At 43.6% G+C, this 18,161-nt stretch overlaps 2 protein-coding genes across 3 annotated transcripts in view; one reads left to right on the forward strand and one right to left on the reverse strand.

Annotated features, from left to right (window-relative positions):
* Nucleotides 1-7,426, reverse strand: part of TEX49 (testis expressed 49) — a 33,445-nt gene extending 26,019 nt beyond the window's left edge. The window contains exon 1 of the mRNA XM_033222248.1: nucleotides 7,298-7,426. Coding sequence (XP_033078139.1) covers nucleotides 7,298-7,376 — 79 coding nt within the window. The 5' untranslated portion in view covers nucleotides 7,377-7,426. The remainder of the gene's footprint in view (nucleotides 1-7,297) is intronic.
* Nucleotides 7,427-16,537: 9,111 nt separating this feature from the next.
* CCNT1 (cyclin T1) overlaps nucleotides 16,538-18,161 on the forward strand; it is a 36,699-nt gene continuing 35,075 nt past the window's right edge. The window contains exon 1 of one of the 2 annotated variants that reach the window (XR_004439929.1): nucleotides 16,538-17,178. Coding sequence is in view for 1 of the 2 variants with exons in the window: in XM_033222249.1 (XP_033078140.1) it covers nucleotides 17,018-17,178 (161 nt within the window). In the remaining variant the exon portion in view is untranslated. The remainder of the gene's footprint in view (nucleotides 17,179-18,161) is intronic. The other variant, XM_033222249.1, reaches the window with a different exon arrangement.

Consider the following 18,161-nt stretch of genomic DNA (forward strand, 5'->3'; position numbering starts at 1 on the left):
AAAAAAAAAAAAAAAGACATTTATGAAACAATTGGCAGAACTGAGAAATGCACTCTAGGTAATTATATAACAGTATTGTGTAAGTGCTAAGATTTGCTGAATTTGATACTTATATAGTGAGTTGTTGTTGGGAGATATAAGCTTATTTATTTAAAGGGAAAGAGATATAATATGAGCAACTTATTCTCAACTATCTGAGATAAAGTAGATATTATAGTAGAGACAAAGCAAAAAACAGAGTGGCAAAATTAACAATGAGTTAACTTGGGTAAAGGGTGTAGAGAAATTCTTTCTACAAGTCTTTTTTTTTTTTTTTTTTTTTTTTTTTTTTTTGAGACGGAGTCTCGCAGTCGCCCAGGCTGGAGTGCAGTGGCCGGATCTCAGCTCACTGCAAGCTCCGCCTCCCGGGTTTACGCCATTCTCCTGCCTCAGCCTCCCGAGTAGCTGGGACTACAGGCGCCCGCCAACTCGCCCGGCTAGTTTTTTCTATTTTTTAGTAGAGACGGGGTTTCGCCGTGTTAGCCAGGATGGTCTCGATCTCCTGACCTCGCGATCCACCCGTCTCGGCCTCCCAAAGTGCTGGGATTACAGGCTTGAGCCACCGCGCCCGGCCCTTTCTACAAGTCTTACACATTTTCTATAATTTTGAAGTTACATTAGCAAGAAAAGTTTTTAAAAATGGTAGATTGGCCTTATTGGCTTTATTTCCTTTTCCTCCTAAATTTGCTAAAATGACATCGTCACCATCATAATCGCAATAATATTAATCTTCAAGGGCAAAAACAGTGGGCAAGGATATAAGAGCATATGAGATATTTCAGTAGAAATACCTTTTGGAAAATGCAAAGTGGACAGAAGGGTTGCAATTAACCTAACACAGTAAATAATGTTGTTACCTAAGTTTCTGTAGTGGAGAATACATCTAGAATTGAGCTAATTCATCTGAGAGGCCCAAAACTTAGAGTGTAATGGGTACCACAGATGGTAGGAGTAGGGAATCGGCTTGAGAACAGGAAGAGAGTCACTGAAACTGTCAGAGCATCTGGCTAAACCAGGCAAACTACCCTGCCCTGAAAATGGAATGTAAGATTTCTCTAGAGGACCTGAATCTAGGAGGCCTTGCACCCCTGGACAGGATTCACTGTGAAGGCTGGTAATATGGTTTGGATTTATGTCCCTACCCAAACCTCCTATCGAATTGTAATCTCCAGTGTTGGAGGAGGGACCTGGTGGAAGGTGATTAGATCGTGAGGTTGGATTTCCCCCTTGCTGTTCTCGTGATAGTGAGTGAGTTCTCACAAGATCTAGTTGTTTGAAAGTGTATAGCACCAACCACCCACCCCTTCTCTCTTCTCTTTTTCTCCTACTCCAGCCACGTAGAACATGCCTGCTTCCCCTTCGCCTTCCACCATGATTGTAGGTTTCCTGAGGCTTCCCCTGCCATGCTTCTTGTACAGCCTGTAGAATGGAGACAATTAAATCTCTCTCTCTCTCTCTCTCTTTTTTTTTTTTATAATTACTCAGTCTCAGGTAATTCTTTAAAGCAATGTGAGAACCGATTAATATAGCTGGCACAGGTGTAGGACAGAAAATCTGGTGATTAAGTTAAAAAAGTCAGGATCCTCAAAATTAAGACCCTCAATACCTTCTTCTGTCCTAGCCCCAGCATGCTAATAGATAAGCATATAACCAATACCCAGAGAAGGAATAATAAGATTCTTCCCCAGAGAAATTGTAGAGAGCCAGAGGAAAGCTCTGGAATGAAGCCCATAACGGACTACTCCCTCCATCAGTTTCTAGTTAGCTTTTTTTGTTTCTTACTCTTAAATCAGAATGGAAAGCCAAGGATCACTAGTTATCTGAGGAGAGTAATCACTGAGAAAAACAAGATACCAAAATAAACTCATAGGAAAAAGGGCTCAGAGGGAAAAAGAGTCGATGCAAGGGAAAGAACTTCAAATAAAGTATATATTCATGGACAAAAGAGAGAAAATGTAAAAAAGGAAAATCAGAGGACCAAAAATGGTCCTTGGAAACTAAAATAGAATAGAATAACCAATATAAAATGTTCTTATCTACTGCATGAAGAAAAAAAGCAGAAAAAAAAGTTCTGATATGCAGGTGTGCTGGTTTTCACGTATTTCCACAAATCCTTTGATAAACCTCCCCTCAAGAAGTAGAGCTTCTGCTTCCCTTGGGTATGGGCTGGATTTAGTAATTCTCTTCTAACAAATAGAAAAGGTAAAGTGACAGTCACTTCTGAGACTAAGTCATAAAAATGCATTTTGGCTCCCTTCCTTCTTTCTGATCACTTGCTCTGAAGAAAGTTAAGTGCCATGTAAGAATACTCAAACTGCTTATGGAGAGGCCCATATGGCGAGAAACTGGGGTGTCTTGTCAATACCCACAGAGAAACTGAGGTCACCAGATATCCTGGAAATGGCTCCTTCAGCTCCTACCCAATCTCCAACCCATTATATGGCTACAGCCCCTGCTGACATCCTGTCTGCAACCATGTGAGAGATCCTGAGCCAGAATTATCTAGATAAGTTGCTTCTGGATTAACAGAAACTGTGAAATAATATTTGCTGTTATAAACCTGCATATTTTAGGGTAGTATGTTATACAGCAATAGCTAATTAACACGAGGTTGCAAGATAAAATTAAGGAAGCCTTCCAAAGAATAAATAGTAATAATAATAATGATGATAAAGAAAATTAAGCCAGACGTGGTGGCTCACACCTGTAATCCCAGCACTTTGGGAGGCCAAAGTGGGCAGATTGCTTGAGCTTAGGAGTTCCAGATCATCCTGGGCAACACAGGGAGACTCCATTTCTACTAAAAAATACAAAAATTAGCCAGGCATTGTAGCCTGCACCTGTAGTCCCAGCTACTCAGGGAGGCTGAGCTGGGAGCATTGCTTGAGCCTGGGAGGTTGAGGCTGTAGTAAGCCATGATTGTTCTACTGCACTCCAGCCTGGGTGACAGAGCAAGACCCTGTCTCAAAAATAATAATTAATAATAATAATAATATCAAGATTAATGTTAGAAGATCAATTTGGGAGACTTTATAACTGACAAATGGTAGTTTAAAAAAGAAGAAAGAAAACAATAAATTAAAAATTAAAATAAAATTTCTCAGAAATGGAAAGCATAAATTTCCAGAATGAAAGAGCTCATGGAGTGTTCAAAACGATGAATGAGAAAAGACTTACAATAAATTTCATCATTTTAAAATATCAGAATACTACAGAACAAAAAGAAAATCAAAAGTTTCCAGAGGCTGGGCGAAGTGGCTCACGCCTGTAATCCTAGCACTTTGGGAGGCTGAGGCAAGTGGATTGTTTGATTGCAGGAGTTTGAGACCAGCATGGGCAACATGGAAAGACCCCATCTCTACAAAAAATATAAAAAGTTAGCCAGGTGTGTGCCTGTAGTTCCAGCTACTAAGGAGGCTGAGGTGGGATGATCGCTTGAGCACAGGAAGCAGAGATTGAGCACAGTGAGCCAAGATTGTGCCACTGCACTCCAGCATGGGCGACCCTATCTCAGAAAAAACAAAAACAAAAAAAACTTCCAGAAAGAAAGAAATTAGTTACATACAAAGGAATATAACTGTAAGCTAGAGGACAATAAAAACAGCTTCAAAATTTTCAGAAAATGATTTTCAACCTAGAATTTCCTATCTTGAAAAACTGTCAATCAAGTGTGAGGGTATAGAATAAAGCCATTCTGGACTCATAAATATACCTCCTATGCATTCTTATAAAACTTCCTGGCATATTGCAGGAAACGGAGGGAGTAAGCCAAGAAAAAAAAAACATGGGATCCAGGAAACAGTGAATACTATCTTGGAGAGAGGCAAAAGCAAGTCCCAGGACAATAGTTATGCAACAGGATTTGAGAATGAACAGTCTAGACTACAGTAGGATAGGCAGTTTGGGAAAAAATGGAACTGACAGATTGCTGTGTTTTGAACTAGTCTCGAACTCCTGACCTCAGGTAATCCACCCGCCTTGCCCTCCCAAAGTGTTGGGATTACAGGCGTGAGCTACGGTGCCCGGCCTGAGCCTCAGTTTTCTTACTGATAAAAAGGGAACAGTAATACCTACCTCACAGGAATGTTAGAGTATTAAATGAAATTAAGCATGTAGCGTGCTTAGTACAGTGCCTAGTATACTGCATAATAAGTAGTTGTTTATTATAAAGTGCCGGAGCCAACAAAAACATGGATTAATTAGAAACTGGCAAGTTGAAGTCCATATTTTGAGAAAGTAACTGGAGGGTGTAAAATTGGGGTGGAGAGGAAGTGAACACGGAGTAGGGGTGGCATATTTGATGTTCAATCTTCCCTCTAACCTGACATTCCACGGGTTTGGCCAAGCCTCCTGCCTCTGATTTTCTGCCACCAGAATGAGAAAACTTAGATAGCAGATGGTATCAGGATACTTCTCTATCATCCCACAGAGGGCTCTGGTTTTTATAAAGTAAAATCTTCCACTTTGTCTAGCCTATAAAGAAATGATGCCCAGGCCTCTTTGGATCAGTATTAAGCCTTGCTCAACAGTGCTTAAGTAGCTAACTGGGTAGGACAACTGGTCAGCTGTATACTCGGTTTTTTCATGGTGAGGGAATTCTATCTAGTAGGAGTAGGTAGGATTGGAGCAGCCAGGAGAGACTTAGTCTTGGCCTGGAAAAAGGGAAATTTGTAGGTTTCCCAAAGAGTTTGTTTTTCTGAAAGAGGGTAGAGAAGAGCTCCTCTTTATTTGGAGATAAAAACAGTCCCATGGCATAATGCTGGGACCCAGTTGGGGTAGGAAGGGGAAGAATTGGTATAAGGATATTAAGGAGTCTCTAAGGTCCATCAGGGATACCCTTTGTACAAATCTTACCTGGAAGCTGGATAGTAAAACAGAACTTCTTTGATGGAATTGCAGAGGACAGAGAGTGACCAATGGAGGCCTATGTAAGATCGTTCTTTACAATCTTATTATTATTTTTTTCATACAGAGTCTTGCTCTATCACCCAGGCTGGAGTGCAAGGGCGTGATCTCGGCTCACAGCAACCTCTGCCTCCCTGGTTCCAGTGATTCTCCTGCCTCAGCCTCCCGAGTAGCTGGGATTACAGGCGCATGCCACTACACCCAGCTAATTTTTGTATTTTTAGTAGAGACGGGGTTTCACTATGTTAGTTAGGCTGCTCTTGAACTCCTGACCTCATGATCTGCCTGCCTCAGCCTCTCAAAGTGCTGGGATTACAGGCGTCAGCCACTGTGCCCGGCCCACAATCTTAACTTTGTGCTTTTATACTTTCCCAGTCCCTTTTCCCCCACCCCAATACAACTTTTGCTTCAGCACTCACCTAAACTTAATTTCCTTCACATGTGTCCTCCATTCTACCTGGAATATTCTTCTCCTTCATATCTGTGCTTTTAAACAATTCTTTTTTTTTTTTTTTTTTTTTTTTGAGATGGAGTCTGGCTCTGTTGCCAGGCTGAAGTGCAGTGGTGCGATTTCGGCTCACTGCAACCTCCGCCTCCCAGGTTCAAGCGATTCTCCTGCCTCAGCCTCCCAGGTAGCTGGGATTACAGGCGTGTGCCACCATGCCCAGCTAATTTTTTTTGTATTTTTAGTAGAGACGAGGTTTCATCATGTTGGCCAGGATGGTCTCGATCTCTTGACTTCATGATCTGCCCACTTCAGCCTCTCAAAGTGCTGGGATTACAGGCGTGAGCCGCTGCACCCGGCAACAATTCATCTTTTAAGATGAAATCAATTGTTATATCTCCTGTAAAGCCACCCCTAGCTTCCTGTTTTATAGTTATTCAAACTTACTTATTCATCCATTCACCCTACAAGTATTTATGAAACCTCTATTATGTGTGAGGCATGGCTAGGCATTTTGAATCTAATACAGATCTGCTCACTGCTTACTAAAAATTCAATGGCTCTCTATAAAGTTAAAATGCTTAGCATGGCTAACAGCATCTTCAATTATCTGGCCCCTTCCTAGTTTTCAATGTCTGCCTCCCAGCACCTCTCCACTTTACCCTTTATCTGTACCCACGAACTTGGAATTCACTTAATATGGTTCGCTCTTAGGTCTCTGCTCCTTCGTCTGTGCTATATCCCCTTCTTTGTAGTGAACTCCAATCATCCTTTAACACCGGGTTCTGGAAGCATTTCCTGTGTGAAGTCTTCTCTGAAGGATTCCCCCACCCTCCACCCCCTGTTCTTATTCCAAATCCAATAGTATCAGGTACTTCCTTCTTAGTGGCTCTAGAACATTCCATATTTAATGTAATCATACAACATATTGCAATTTTTGTTTGCATACTTCTCTTTCTCATCAGATAGTCGCTTTATAGCAGAGGTCTTAACCCTAGTCACCAACATAATCCCTGGAACATAAAGCCTGGTGCTTAACAAATGTTGGTTAAATGAGCAAATGAATGACTAAGAATATACTTATTTGGTTGAACAAATTATGTGTCTTTTTTTTTTTTGAGATAGTTTCACTCTGTTGCCCAGGCTGGAGTACAGTGGTGTGATCATGGCTCACTTCATCCTTGACCTCCTGGGCTCAAGTGATTCTCCTACTTCAGCCTCCCAAGTAGCTAGGACCACAGGCATGCACTGCCACACCCAGCTAATTTGTGTAACTTTTCGTAGAGATGTGGTCTCACTATGTTACCCAGGCTGGTCTCGAACTCCTGGACTTAAGCAATGCTTAGCCTCCCAAAGTGCTGGGATTGCATGTGAGCCACCACACCTGGCCCAAATTGTGTGTCTTAATAAAGATATTAAATGACAGGAGAGCAAATCTGAAAGGACATTGTCCCTATTCCACAATTTTTTTTTTTTTTTTTGAGACAGAGCCTCACTCTGTCACCCAGGTTGGAAGGCAATGGCACGACCTCAGCTCACTGCAACCTCCACCTCCTGGGTTCAAGCGGTTCTCCTGCCTCAGCCTCCTGAGTAGCTGGGATTACAGGCACGCGCCACCATGCCCAGCTAATTTTTGTATTTTTAGTAGAGATGGACTTTCATCATGTTGGCCAGGCTGGTCTTGAACTCTTGACCTTGTGATTCACCCACCTCGGCCTCCCAAAGTGCTGGGATTACAGGTGTGAGCCACCACGCCTGGCCCTATTCCACAATTTTAACTAGTGTAACTGTTGGTCTTGGAGGATAAATCTCTAACCCCAGGTAGGAAAATAAATAGCTAGGAAGTGGCTATGAAGCATCTAGGAAAAGAAATGGCCCTTCTAACCCTCTACCCTATATTCCCCTTACTTGTTTCTTCAGTTGTGTTCCTTTTCTTGTTCCGAAAGGAATTTTGATATCCCAATAGATACAAGTTGAAGAAGGCCATCTCAGATCCTCCCTGGCCTCTTCTGGAATGTCCAGGTTGGGGCACTGGACTATGTGTCTGGTAACCATGGTAATGTCCTAAGAATTACCACAACTGACACTCCCTTTGTCTAATGAGGCACAGGATTTATAGGTTCACAGTGGAGCTGGAGTGGGAGTGGGCTAAATAACTTCAGGAAAATGGAGAAATCAATTGTCAGTACACCTTTTTTTTTTTTTTTTGAGACGGAGTCTCACTCTGTTGCCCAGGCTGGAGTACAGTGGCACAGTCTTGGCTCACTGCAAGCTCTGCCTCCCAGGTTCACGCCATTCTCCTGCCTTAGTCTCCTGAGCAGCTGGGACTACAGGCGCCCACCACCACGCCCTGCTAATTTTTTGTATTTTTAGTAGAGACTGGGTTTTACCGTGTTAGCCAGGATGGTCTCGGTCTCCTGACCTCGTGATCCACCCACCTCAGACTCCCAAAGTGCTAGGACTACAGGAATGAGCCACTGCGCCTGGCCTGTCAGTATACCTTTTCTTGACCTAGTCTTCCACTGTAAGCTTCAGAAGGCAGTGAGTAGAAAGAGCACTGACCTGGGCTCATATCTTAGTTATGCCATATTCTAGGTGTCTGACTTTGAATAGATTAACTAAGCCTCCATTTTAAATTTTAAATAAAAAAAAAAAGGCAATGACAGTATCTGATAGTTACGAGAATCAAATGAGATAATACATGCGTATTTCCTTAGAACAGTGTTCAGGCCGGGCGCGGTGGCTCAAGCCTGTAATCCCAGCACTTTGGGAGGCCGAGACGGGCGGATCACGAGGTCAGGAGATCGAGACCATCCTGGCTAACACGGTGAAACCCCGTCTCTACTAAAAAAATACAAAAAACTAGCCGGGCGCGGTGGCGGGCGCCTGTAGTCCCAGCTACTCCGGAGGCTGAGGCAGGAGAATGGCGTGAACCCGGGAGGCGGAGCTTGCAGTGAGCTGAGATCCGGCCACTGCACTCCAGCCTGGGCGACAGAGCGAGACTCCGTCTCAAAAAAAAAAAAAAAAAAAAAAAGAACAGTGTTCAGCACATAATGGAAACTTAAATCTTTTTTTTTTTTTAAGAGTCTCCCTCTGTTGCCCAGGCTGAAGTGCAATGGCGTTGTCTGCAACCTCTGCCTCCTGGGTTTCAAGAGATTCTCATGCCTCAGCCTTCCGAGTAGCTGGAATTACAGGGGCGTGCCACCACACCTGGCTAATTTTTATATTTTTACTAGAGACAGAGTTGACCAGTCTGGTCTCGAACTGCTGACCTCAAGTGATCTGCCCTCCTTGGCCTCCCAAAGTGCTGTGACTACAGGTGTGAGTCACCACGCCCCGCCAGTATTTAAATGTTAATAGTTATTCAGTCTTATATTCAGGAAAAAAAAGAAATCTGAATAGGATACTTTCAATGAGTCTTTGTTTCAGCAGTGGTGTGCCAATCCATAGTGAATTTTGAAAGCTTGTTAAATTTTCATTAATTTTGTGAAGTGGTTATTAAACAAGGCATTATTAAAAGTTACATTAACTAAACTTACAATTGAACAAGTTATATTAAAAATAAAGGTAGTATACCAGGCGTGGTGTCTCACACCTGTAATCCCACCACTTTAGAAGGCCGAGACAGATGGATCTTTTGAGCTCACAAGTTTGAAATCAGGCTGGACAAACCCCGTCTCTACAAAAAAATAAAACCTACAGAAATTAGGTGTGGTATGTGACTGTAGTCCCAGCTACTTGGGAGGCTGAGGTGGGATTACAGGTGGTGGAGGTTGCAGTGAGCTGAGATTGTGCCATTGCACTCCAGACTGGCGATAGAGCCAGATCTTGTCATAAAATAAAATAAAATAAAAGTAGTAAATATTAACAACTCATCTCTTCCTGATTATTTTACTCTTATCTGTGCTCATGAGTTTACTTCCACTGCATCTGGATATTCCACTCTTTTTTCATTCATTTTTCTCTTTGCTTTTCAGTTTGGGAAGTTTCCTATTGACATATTTTCAAGCTCACTGATTTTTTTTCCTTTGTCAGGTCCAGTCTACTGATGAACCCACCAAAGGCATTCTTCATTTCTGTTACAGTATTTTTTTTATTTCTAGCATTTCCTTTTGATTCTTTATAGAGTTTTCATCTTTGCGTACATTACCCTTTGTTTTTGAATGTTGTCCTCCTTTTCCATTAGCGTCCTTAACATATTAATAGTTATTTAAAAATCTCACTCTGATAATTCCAAAATTTCTGCCATATGTGAGTCTGGTTCTGATGCTTGATTTGTCTTTTTTGAGATGGAGTATCACTCTGTCACCCAGGCTGGAGTGTAGGGGCACGATCTCAGCTCACTGCAACCTCCGCCTCCTGGGTTCAAGCAATTCTTTTGCCTCAGCCCCCTGAGTAGCTGGGATTACAGGTGCCCACCACCTTGCCTAGCTAATTTTTGTATTTTTAGTAGAGACAGGGTTTTGCCATGTTGGCCAGGCTGGTCTCAAACTCCTGACCTCAGGTGATCCGCCCACCTCAGCCTCCCAAAATACTGGGATTACAGGCGTAAACCATTGCTCCTGGCTTGCTTTGTCTTTCTAGATCACATATATATGTATATGTGTGTATATAAATGTGTGTGTGTATATATATATTTTGTTTACATTTTAGCATGCCATATAATTGTTTTAAGTTGGACATTATGTATTGGGTAAGGGTAAGGTTTTGTGTTTATATGGCTAGGAATTAGGTTTTGTTTACTGTTTGCTATAGCTGGTGTCCTTGTTTTTGCCTCCCTTGCTCTTCAACTTTCCTTAGAGACTCTTCCTGAAATAGGCTCTGGGCCTTGCAGTTTTTTCCGTTGTAATCCCATTATTAAACAGGAGCCCTATTAAGGTGGATGGGGGAAAGCATTCCATAATTCTATTATTAGGTCTGTCTTTTATTGCACGTGTGAGCTTCACAACTGTCTCATTTTTAGAGGAGGCTTCTGTTGGGTATATCCCTTCTTCCGCATTGGTTAGACTCTGTTCAACAGTTTCCCTTGAAGGCAGGCCTTTGTTAAGGAGCATAGAATGCTCTGGGTGTATTTCAAAATGGCTAACTTCTCTCTCTCCCTGTTGGAAGCAAAACTCACAAAAATGTGGGGGACTCCTTAACACTGGGTCCCTAGGAGTTTAAAAAAAAATCTCAAGCTAGTCCATGTTCAGTCTCCAGGAATTAATCACTTGCCCTATAAGTATGTCTATCAGTTGCTGGTTCCAGTAGTAGTTTTTCCTCCAAGTAAGTCATAATTCTCTGTTCCACCTATTTTAAGTCCAAATGTCTCTCCAGATTTTGGGGTGATGGTTTGCCCTGGGACCTCGATTCTCTGAAGGGTCTAAGAAGGGTTGTTAAGTTTCAGTTTGTTTGGCTTTTTCCTTCTTGTGAAAATGGGAGTGATGACTTCCAAGCTCTTTACCTGTCAGACTGAAAACTGGAGCGCCCTATCTATTTTATCTGTCTGGAGAAAATACTATGTGATGGTGTGTGCCTCTTTTCCCAATTTTATGATCAGTGATGTCATATGGGCATATTGAAATCAAGCATGGTGGGAGGATTTATATCACAAACATTGGCAAATGTTACAAACAAAGCTTGATTTATTCATTTAGTTGATTGTCTGAACTTAAGAAAGTGATAGAGAAAATGTTAATAATTCAGATTAAGTTTTAAAGCCTGTATCATGTCTGGCTGGGCATGGTTGCTTACGCCTGTAATCCCTGCACTTTGGGAGGCCAAGGTGGTAGGATCACCTGAGGCCAGGAATTCAAGACCACCCTGGGCAACATGGTGAAACATCATCTCTACTAAAAACACAAAAATTGGCCGGGTGTGTTGGTATAGGCCTGTAATGCCAGCTACTCAGAAGGCTGAGGCAGGAGAATCGCTTGAGTCTAGGAAGTGAGGTTGCAGGGAACTGAGATTGTGCCACTGCACTGCAGCCTGGGTGACAGAGCGAGAGTCTGTCTCAGAAAAAAAAAAAAAAAAAAAAAAAAGCATATCATGTCTAAAGCCATTACATTGTTACATTGTTGCTAGCACAAAAATTTGACATATTGTTCCACTATTTAAAAGTTATTATCTAGTTGGGCGTGGTGGCATGTGCCTGTTGTCCTAGATATTTGGGAGGCTGAGGTTGGAGGACCACTTGAGCCTAGGAGTTTGAATCCAGCCTGGGCAACATAGCAAGCTCCCATCTCTAAAAACAAAAAGAGGGGCACAAGTTCTTAGGACCTTCTGAAGCTGTTTCACAGACAAAATAAACATTTAAAAATAATAAAAACAAAATCCCGGCTAGGCGTGGTGGCTCACACCTGTAATCCCAGCACTTTGGGAGGCTAAGGCGGGTGGATCGCCTAAGGTGGGGAGTTCGAGACCAGCCTGACCAACATGGAGAAACCCTGTCTCTACTAAAAACACAAAATTAGCTGAGCATGGTGGCGCATGCCTGTAATCCCAGCTACTCAGGAGTCAGAGGCAGGAGAATCACTTGAACCCGGGAGGCGGAAGTTGCAGTGAGCCAAGATGGCACCATTGCACTCCAGCCTGGACAACAAGAGCAAAACTCTGTCCAACAACAACAAAACAAACAAACAAACAAACAAACAAACCCAAAACACCATGAAATATGGTAGAATCCTATACCCAGAACAAGACTAGTCTCTAGTAAATAGGAGGAGTAGCCCTATAGGTATGGCTTATAAGAAATGGAGTAATATTTACATTTTGTAAAAAAGGAAAATTCCTCTGGTTTAAGATTTTGTCAATTGTTCTTTAAGGGTAATGTATGCCCTAAAAAGTGGCATACTTAACCAAGATAGCAAACTCAATATGGAGTCATTAATCCAACAGATTAAGTGGAGAACCAAGCACAGGTCAGAAAATTAGACAAGAGGAATCTCGAAGAAATGATCTTGGCTGTTGATATGGTTTGGTTCTGTGTCCCCACCCAAATCTCATCTGGAATTGTAACTCCCACAATTCCCACGTGTCGTGGGAGGAATCTGGTGGAAGGTGATTGAATTATGGGGCAGGTCTTTCCTGCACTGCTATCATGATAGTTAATGAATCTCACGAGATCTGATGGTTTTAAAAAAACAAGAGTTTGCCTGCACAAGCTCTCTCTTTGCCTGCCACCATCCACTTAAGATGTGACTTGCTCCTCCTTGCCTTCTGCCACGGTTGTGAGGCTTCCCAGTCACGTGGAATTGTGAGTTCTCCATTAAACTTCTTTCCTTTGTAAATTGCCCAGCCTCAGGTGTGTCTTATCAGCAGTGTGAAAATGGACTAATACAGTAAATTGGTACCAGGAGCAGGGTGTTGCTGAAAAGATACCACAAAATGTGGAAGCAGCTTTGGAACTGGGTAACAGGCAGAAGTTGGAACAGTTTAGAGGGCTCAGAAGAAGATAGGAAAATGTGGGAAACTTTCAAACTTCCTAGAGAATTGCTGAAAGGCTTTGACCAAAAGCCTGATAGTGATATAGACAATAAGGTCCAGGCCGAGGTGGTGTCAGATGGATATGAGGAACTTGCTGGGAACTGGAGCAAAGGTGACTCTTGTTATATTTTAGCAAACAGACTGGCAGCATTTTGCCCGTCCTAGAGATTTGTGGAATTTTGAACTTTAGAGAGATGATTTAGGGTATCTGGCAGAAGAAATTTCTAACCAGCAAAGCATTCAAGAGGTGACTTGGGTGCTGTTAAAGGCATTCAGTTTTATAAGGGAAGCAGAACATAAATGTTTGAAAAATTTGCAGCCTGATGTGATAGAAAAGAAAAACGCATTTTCTGAGGAAATCTGCATAACTAAAGAGGAGCTGAACATTAATACCCAAGACAATGGGGAAAATGTCTCCAGGGCATGTCAGAGGACTTCATGGCAGCCCCTCTCATCACAGGCCCAGAGGTCTAGGAGAAAATAGTTTCGTGGGCCAGGCCCAGGGTCCCCGTGTGTGCTGCATGCAGCCTAGGGAGTTGGTGCCCTGCATCCCAGCCATTCCAGTCATGGCTGAAAGGGGCCAACACAGAGCTTGGGCTGTGATTTCAGAGATGCAAGCCTCAAGCCTTGGCAGCTTCCACATGGTGTTGAGCCTGCGAGTGCACAGAACTGGGGTTTGGGAACCTCTGCCTAGATTTCAGAGGATGTATGGAAACACCTGGATGTCCAGGCAGAATTTTGCTGCAGGGGCAGGGCACTCATGAAGAACCTCTACTAGGGCAGTGTGGAAGGGAAATGTGGGGTTGGAGCCCCCACACAGAATCCCTACTGGGCCACTGCCTCATGGAACTATGAGAAGAGGGCCATGGTCCTCCAGATCCCAGCATGGTAGCTCCATTAACAGCTTGCACTGTTTACCTGGAAAAGCCACAAACAGTCAATACCAGCCTGGAAAGGGAGATGGGAGGGAGGCTGTACCCTGCAAAGCCACTGGGGTGGAGATGCCCAAGACCATGGGAACCCACCTCTTGGATCAGTGTGACCTGGATGTGAGACATGGAGTCAAAGGAGATCATCTTGGAGCTTTAAGATTTGACCGCCCTGCTGGATTTTGGACTTGCATGGGGCCTGTAGCCCCTTTGTTTTGGCCAATTTCTCCCATTTGGAATGGCTGTATTTACCCAATGCCTGTACCGCCATTGTATCTAAGAAGTAATTAACTTGCTTTTGATTTTACAGGCTAATAAGTAGAAGGGACTTGCTTGTCTTGGATGAGACTTTGGACTATGGACTTCTGAGTTAATGCTGAAATGAGTTGAGACTGTGGGGAAGGCATGACTGTATTTTGAAATGTGAGGACATCAGATTTGGGAGGGGCCGGGGCAGAATGATATGGTTTGGCACTGTGTCACTACCCAAATCTCATCTTGAATTGTAACTCCCACAATTTCCACATATGGTAGGAGGAACCCGGTGGGAGGTGACTGAATTATGGGGCAGGTCTTTCCTGCACGGTTATCACGATAGTGAATGAGTCTCCTGAGATCTGACGGTTTTTAAAAAAATGGGAGTTTGCCTACACAAGCTCTCTCTTTGCCTGCCGTCATCCAGGTAAGATGTGACTTGCTCCTTGCCTTCTGCCATGATTGTGAGGCTTCCCCAGCCACGTGGAACTGTGAGTTCTCCATTAAACTTCTTTCCTTTGTAAATTGCCCAGTCTTGGGTATGTCTTTATCAGCAGCATGAAAATGGACTAACACAGCTGTTTAAAAGAAAACATGCATGACTACATAACTGAAAAAGTGCTTATTCTACTAAAAAATCTATTTTATAAGTGTTTATTCTGTTAATAGTAAAGAGTCTGTGAGGGAAGAAGTTTGAAATCCTAAGTTATTTTACCTTATAACCAGAAGTAAGTCATTTAAATCTTCCTGAACCTCAATTTCTCCAGGGTAAAATGGAGCTAGTACTAACTACAGGCAGTATATGGCAGAGGTGACCTGAAATGGAAAGAAACACGTCTGAGAATGAATGACAATCAAACATAGTAAAATCACCCATGCCCAGAAATGACAAAACCCAAAATATTATCAAAGCAAGACACAGGATTCTAATATTATCCAAATCTATCTAAAATTACCCAAATTTAATCAAGGTAAACTGAACGTGGTTCCAGAAAAGCAGGAAGTGAATGGGAATTGTGTGAATGGGAAGACCAACGGAATTAGATTTAAGAATTAGATTTAAGATCTACGCTTATTAGTGGTGTAGTGAGGGCAAACTCCCAGAGCCTCAGTTTCTGTATTGTGGGTGTTTTGCACATTTATCTGACAAAGATTTATGGACTATTTACTAGGGCCAGGACTTTACAAGGTAGGTGCCATACAAAAATGAAGGCATTGCTCTTGCCTTCAATTTCAATACAATGTAACAAATATTATAACATTAAGGGCTACTGAATATTTTCTAAGTATTGGGTACTATTATAAACACTTTTTACTCATTAAATCTTTACTCCCTTTCACAATCTAAAACATAGGTATTATCACAGAAAAGAGGCATAGAGAGGTTAACTATCTTGCCAGCACCAAACAGTTACCAGACGCTGGAGCTGGGATATATCCTGTTTTTTTTTTTTTTGAGAAGGAGTCTTGCACTGTCGCCCAGGCTGGAGTGCAGTGGTGAGATTTAGGCTCACTGCAACCTTCTCCTGGGTTCAAATGATTCTCCTGCCTCAGCCTCCCGAGTAGCTGGGATTACAGGCGTGCGCCACCACACTTGGCTACTTTTTGTATTTTCAGTAGATACGAGGTTTCACCATGTTGGCCAGGCTGGTCTCGAACTCCGGACTTCAGGTGATCTGCCCGCCTTGGCCTCCCAAACTGCTGGGATTACAGGCGTGAGCCACCGTGTCCGGCAAAGGAGCTGGGAAATATCTTGACAGAGGGCAGGAACTTGCTAATCTGTGCAAGTGATGGGTAGTGGTGGAGGCTTTTCACACTCAAGCGGCAGTTTTAGTTCACCCATTAGCAAACGTACTTAAAAATTACCTCTTAAGAGTTCTGCTGAACAAATGAAACAGTATATTTAAGTCAGTACTGTGCATGGGACATGTAAGCTCTTAATATTAATTTCATTTTATTCCTTTAAGTTGGATCACTGTGGCAAAACGTGCGAATGTTTTCATGAATTTGGCTACACATTAAAGCGACCTCTCCAAATGGGTTGTCGTATTTTACATTGCTACCAACAATGTAACAGCCTTCTAGCTGCTTTATGTTCCGATATCCGAAAGCGCCCCACCATTTGATTCTGTTTTTCAGTTTCTGACAGCCTCACCTACTTTCTCTTTCAAGTTCATCTGCCCCGTTTTTATTTTATTTATTTATTTTTTAGACTGAGTCTCGCTTTGTCACCCAGGCTGGAGGTTGGGGTGCAGTGGCGTGATCTTGGCTCACTGCGACCTCCGTCTCCCGGGTTCAAGCGATTCTCCTGCCTCAGCTTCCCGAGTAGCTGGGACTACAGGCGCACGCCACCACGCCGGGCTAATTTTTTATTTTTAGTAGAGACGGGGTTTCGCCATATTGGTCAGGCTGGTCTCGAACTCCTGACCTCGTGATCCGCCCGCTTCGGGCTCCCAAAGCGCTGAGATCACCCACGTGAACCACCGCGCCCGGTCCATCTGCCCCATTTTATATCACCATTGCAGTCACAAACTAAGTTCTCGTAAGAACCGCCAAGCGGCGCGTGGGCGGGCGCCTCCTACCACTATAATTGTGACCTCACAGCCTAACCCCCGGCGCCAACGCTCAATCCGCTTCTCGCGGGAAGATACATGGTTTTTTTTTTTTTTTTTTTTTAAGCGAGAACTTCTAAGCCCACTCCACCGCCCAAGCGTCACGTGACGCGCCTGCGTCCTCGCCTCAAGGTTTTTTCTCGTCGCATATTGGCTGTTAACTCGGCTACGAGGTGTCGCGAGGTGCACTCCGGAAGTAGGTCCTTTGACTTTTGCTTTCTTTACGGAAGAGAGTCACAACCCGGCGGTCGACGCTTAGCGGAAGTTCGTCAAGTCGCAGTTGCCCCCGCACAGCGGATGTGGGTCGCCTCTTAGGTGACGCTAGGAAGTGCTTGCAGCCTCCGCCGCTGCCTTCTGGTTGAAGCACTATGGAGGGAGACAGGAAGAACAACAACAAACGGTGGTATTTCACTCGAGAACAGCTGGAAAATAGCCCATCCCGTCGATTTGGTGTGGACCCAGATAAAGAACTTTCTTATCGCCAGCAGGCGGCCAATCTGCTCCAGGACATGGGGCAGCGTCTTAACGTGTATCCTTGCGGCCTAGGCCTTCGGCCTTCGAGTTGGTCCCGCCATGCTCTGGCGTCTAGGTCTCAGGCTCTGGTGGGGGACGAAAGTGGGGAAGAAGGTGGGCAGAAGCTGGATGTCTAGTTGGGGGAGCCCACGATGGGGCGGGCTGAAACTCAGTTCGCGCTAGGGAAGCGAGGCCGAGTTGATTTCCCGCTCGCTCACCCGTGCCACCAACCTTGCTGGGAATTCGTACCCTTCCCGGCTTTGTGTTTTAACCAGCCCTTCCAAGTCTCTCTTCATTGTGTTCTAATCGGCTCTGGTGACGTTAAGTTTCTCATTTTCCGCTGTGCCCTAGGGGTTTGGGTCTGGCAGAGGTTTCTCTGTTGAGGGCTGCCTCCCAAACCTAGTGTGTAAATTTCGAGAAATTCAGTACCTGAAAGTCTTATAAAGGGTGGACTAGAATTAATGCCTCAGCCTTGGTCCAAAATCCATTCCTCATCTGCTAGCTATTTAAATGACCTGTCAAATTCTTGGTCGTCTTGTCTATAAAATGGGATGATACCTCTTGTGTTTGATTCTGTGTCCATGCTTTGCATTCAGATGCTCAATCAGTAGCTGCTGTTTTATAGAATTTCAGAGGAAAGATGTTAGTTTACGTTTGTAGGGGATACCCACGAATCTAATGTTTTAAATCGTTTACAAAACACTGGGTCCTTAAGTTACTTAGAGTGGTGGTGTGTACTTCATTTTCTTTCTATTCAAAAATGAGGTAACGGCCGGGTGCAGTGGCTCACACCTGTAATCTCTGCACCTCTGGGAGGCCGAGGCGGGTGGATCACCTGAGGTCAGGAGTTCGAGACCAGACTGGCCAACATAATTAAACCCCTGTTTCTATTAAAAATACAAAAAATTACCCAGGCTTAGTGGCGGGCAGCTGTAATCCCAGCTAGTCAGGAGGCTGAGGCAGGAGAATCGCTTGAACCCGGGAGGTGGAGGTTGCAGT

Source organism: Trachypithecus francoisi, unplaced genomic scaffold (assembly GCF_009764315.1).
Source record: "Trachypithecus francoisi isolate TF-2019V2 unplaced genomic scaffold, Tfra_2.0 Lachesis_group11, whole genome shotgun sequence".
NCBI classification, from domain to species: domain Eukaryota; kingdom Metazoa; phylum Chordata; class Mammalia; order Primates; family Cercopithecidae; genus Trachypithecus; species Trachypithecus francoisi.